The sequence below is a fragment of the Zootoca vivipara genome, chromosome 7, assembly GCF_963506605.1.
Source record: "Zootoca vivipara chromosome 7, rZooViv1.1, whole genome shotgun sequence".
NCBI classification, from domain to species: Eukaryota; Metazoa; Chordata; class Lepidosauria; order Squamata; family Lacertidae; genus Zootoca; species Zootoca vivipara.
The window spans coordinates 40,231,257-40,235,838 of record NC_083282.1 but is presented as its reverse complement, the minus strand read 5'-3'; the positions used below and the strand labels follow the sequence as shown (position 1 = coordinate 40,235,838).

Here is a 4,582-nt window from a genome sequence, read left to right as displayed (position 1 = left end):
CCCCAACTTAAAAAGAGCTGCTCACAAGCAACCAGTAGCACCCTAGCCTGTTTTGCCACCTGAGGCAAAACGGTAAGGATGCCTTCCCTCTCCACTTCAGCCCCACCCCACCATCTCGTTTTTTTTTGGGGGGAGCTGTGCAGCAGTGGCTTCCGGTGAGATCTTATGGAGCTCTCTCAAATGTTCCGTGAGCTCTTGCAAGAGTTCTCTGAGATCACACAATATCTCACTAGAAGCCGCCACAGCTTCTCTGGCAGAAGCACGGCTGGGTGTTCATAGGAGCACTGGCTCATTGGATTCTGCCACCAGAGGCAGCTACTTCAGTCCACGTCATGCCAGCAGCTACAGGCTATGTAACAGAGAGTCAGACACAAGGACCCAGTAGCAGACCCAGCCGCTAACTCACCATGCCAACATCAGGGGTTCATTAACCTGCTCACCTTCAAATACAATAGATTTTTATTTATAAAGTATTCCTAATGTCCAATACTGAGATGAAAGTCAACCAGGTCTGTGTGTTGAGCACGCTGCATTATGGAAGTGAGTTGTGGGCAACTTACAACCATCAGGAGCGAACACTCAACGCCTTCAACATGTCCTGTATCAGGAGGGTTTGGAGTATCACTATCACATGGCAGGACAGAATTCCAAACAAAGATGTGTTTCTCCCAAGCCTATATTTTCAGTATGTTTGCGTTCCTATCTCAACAATGTCTACACTGGCATGGTCATGTTCACAGAATGGAAGATGGCAGGATCCCCAAGGAAGCTGTCAGGCCAACTCTGTGTTACAAAGATGACTGCAAACATGACATGAAGGCTGGCAACATCAACCCTGTCATGCTGGAATCCCTTGCAGACAACCACAGAGCCCGGAGACAGGCAGAGGAGCAATGACCACTGGGAGAAGCACAGAGAAAAGAAATGCAGCAGCAGCTGGATGGCTTCATCTGCCCCAGCTGCAACAAAAGAGGTCTCTCCCGCATTGGCCTCTACAGCCACAGCAGGCGCTGCAACCTTCCAACAGCTTAACCTCACCTGCAAAGGCGTACTCCTCCAGTCTCCCAAGACAGATGGATGCCAACAACAACAACCACCCTCTCACAAAACATCAAGGCAGTGTTCAACAATGTAAAAATCTCTAAATGCAACACAAAACAATCACTAACTGCTGCTCGATAAAACTTTTAAGCTCCATAGGACTATCGGCATAAAAGGTCTTCAAGAAATGCAAATTAAAAGTGAGGATACCTGCTGAATCTGTGCTGGAAGTGTGTTCCACAGCATGGGTCCAGTGACACTAAATACTCGACTTCAGCAATGCTTATTTAGAAGTACATCACTGCAAACAATGCACAAAGTAAGCAAGCTGAAACAGTTTCATTTCCCCCTGCCGCTGTTTTTCTTATGTTTTTGCCTGGTACTCATCACGAAGTAGGCAAAAGGGCATGAGGGAGCTATTGAGTTGGTGTAAATTTAAATATAGATAGAAATAATGGAAATCACTTCCTGCATTTCAGCACTAATCTTTCACCTACATAATATACTTTTATCTCAGTCCAAAGGTAGAAGGCTTCTCATTATCCATAGCAACTCATGCTTCTCCTTTTTCTCTCATTTTAAATTCCTGATGCATCTGTCTTCTTGGTTTATATTAGGATATAGCAAGCCCCAGCCCACCTTTATCAGGATGCTCTTGGAAGAGATCACACGGCTGTCTCTCAAAAGAACTCCAGATCCACCATTGCGCTAACCAGAGATTTTTCACTGCATTGCCAAAGCTGTGCGGTCTAGTATAGATTCTGTTTCACCTTTGACAAGTCCTAAATCCATTCAAGGCACCCTGGCTCAGTTTGGGATTGGTCTGAATGAATCTGGTGCATGCACCCTTAGAATCCACTGCTAATGCCAGCAGGAAAAAAAATGGTACTGTTATTTGGGCACCAATGGGTCTTTAATGGCTTCTGTTTTGCTCATTCAGTTGTTCAAAATAGGCTCTAATGGAGGGTTACTTAAGGTTTCTCAGCAGCACAGCTTCTTAAAAGACAGTTCCTTTTCTAGACATTCCGGAGACTAAAAGTAGAGAGTCTTTTTTGTGAAAAGGCACTCAACAATACAAATGGCAAAATGCACAAAAGCTTTGGAAATTAAACAATTTAATTAATGGTTCTAAGTGTCATAGTTTATTTCATTTCTCTCACTCTTTCTCAATGTGTTTCTGATCTGCTCTGTATGTACAACAGCATTTCCTTCAGCAATGTCAGAAAAAAGATGGTTAGCTATTTTAACATTAATTTAAATGCTGAATTTCAAAAGGGAGCAGTACAGAGCTGAATCATGTCACATATGCACCATTTTTAAAATGTAGCTAATTCTAATAGATCTCATAATTTAGACATCACTGTTATATTTCCATTTTCCATCCCAGTCTTGATCATCTTCATCTTCCTCAATGGGAGATGTTTCAAGCTGAGGGAGTGGCTCTATATCACTCTGGAGAGAATAAGTGCGGAAAAGATCTGATATGGGCTCATCAATGTAAGTTTCGCTCTGTGCACTTTTGATTGAGGTAGTTTCTCTGTTCCCATTGGACTGAATGCTCCTCCTATCTGTATGAGGACTCCTCCCTGAGTGTTGACTCCTATCCTGAAACACACAAAAATGCACAATGCCTATATATGTTTTATATTCCCAGTTAATGTTGCTGGTCCATCCAATTGGTTGCCAAAAAGGTACTACATCTTATATGTTCGTAGGAGTCCCCATGCCCATGCATAGTTGCAGAAAGCCATAACTCCACAAACTTGCAATTTAGCTGAGGAAGCTAAAATAAAGATGCTCAATTTGTCTGGCTAAAAGACCACAGGTAACCTTGAGAGGGGAGGGAATTTCTGAAAGCTACCATCTTTTTCACACTTACTTAGAAATGACTCCTGTTGACACAATGGCTAATCTGTGCCTTACTAATTGCATATTACTCCAAATCTCTTGGGTTCTCTTTGGGCACTGTGGAGTAAGCAGGCAGCTTGGTTCCTAAAGGCTGCTTTTATGATATTCTTCTCAGACTAGCTTGATGCCCAGAAGCATTTTCTGCCCTGAATATGTCCCCTTCCAGGCAGGGCTCAAGAATGGGTGGAGGTGGAAGAAGGGGAAACCAGTAAACTAACCACAATGGGTGGGGAAGCGGTCATGCTACAGATGATTTTGGACTCCAGTTCTCATTAGCCCCAACCAGCATGACCAGTCATCAAGGATGATGAGAGTTGGAGTGCAGCAGCATCTGAATATAACTTCTAGATTGTGCTTGAGGATGTTTATGCAAAACATTCCCCTGTATTTATATGGGATGTTCAGATCTTGTGACATTCACTATGGTCTATCAGAAACTGTGTTAAAACAGAACAAGCGACATTCTGAACTATGAGCTGCTCTGTCTAGAACAGAGAATGAGAGAGAACATGAAAGAAGGGGTGGGGCTTGAATATGAGAAACAGGAAAGTGTGTACTATCCTATAAGGCAGAAGCCCTATTTAGGTGCTCCCGCTACATGCCAACTAAACATGTACTGTAGATGGGGAGGAGAACCATGCCCTGTGGCCCTACCCACAATATTGACATGTCCTATCGGTCCCATGTTGAGTGGGACACCTGCAAAGGAATGGCCCTGCATGTTCAGCTGTACACAGGTGTTCTACATGTTCAGAAGACCTGCAACATCAGGACTGTACAGATAGACACCTTTTGGCTGAATACACAGACATTAGGGCTAGGTTCTAATGACACAGTGATATTGAGGTCAGGACAAGCAGTGAAGTCCTGACTCATAAATTCAGCCCATGCATTTAGTCACATTTGGATGTGACCATGCTATTTCAAGAACTGTTAGTCCAAGTGTTTCCAAGAGTATTTCATGTGCACAGGAGGGAGGAGTTATCAGGCTGCGGCAGCTGGCTGGCAGCAGCAAGGTCAGACCAATATGCTTTGCAGCCCAAGGCAAAGGATAAGAGGACACCTACCCATTCCCATTCCATGCACAGGGGCTGGTTGTGCTGGCAGCTAAATCTTACTTTCTGAGTGATAGGACTGTATTTTCCCCTGCACACACATTGCACTTGTACATCTTCTCTCCACCCACAGCATCAACTGACCTTAGCACTTCATTTTACCTGATGGTGAATGGTACGGCCAGCCTTGGGCAGAATACTAATATTGAACATCATGATCACAGGGACAATGGGAAACAATGATGCTGGTATTTATAGGCTTCAGAACATTATGTGACTACAGGTGTTAGCCCCCTGGTCTTCCAAAATGCACGGAAAATTAAATGTGAGGTCCCAGGGAGAAGATACTATTTCTAAAGCAAGAGTGAGGAAACCCAAGCCTGTGGGCTAAGTAGGACCCACTATGCCTCCCCATTTGGCCCATAAAGCTGTATTAGCCAAACCACACCCACCTGCACAGGAGAAGGGTGGGTTGAAAATCAGCTGGTTGTTGCCTCAGGCATATTACTCCCACCCTGGTTAAATTTTTGAGTCAGATTCAGCCTGGGCTGACAGACCATAGAGAGGCTGCTGTCAGG

At 44.2% G+C, this 4,582-nt stretch overlaps 1 protein-coding gene across 1 annotated transcript in view; it reads right to left on the bottom strand.

Moving 5' to 3' along the window:
• Positions 1-2,391: 2,391 nt before the first annotated feature.
• Positions 2,392-4,582, bottom strand: part of SLC26A8 (solute carrier family 26 member 8) — a 32,055-nt gene continuing 29,864 nt past the window's right edge. The window contains exon 20 of the mRNA XM_035124056.2: positions 2,392-2,646. Within this exon, the coding sequence (XP_034979947.1) occupies positions 2,392-2,646 (255 nt within the window). The remainder of the gene's footprint in view (positions 2,647-4,582) is intronic.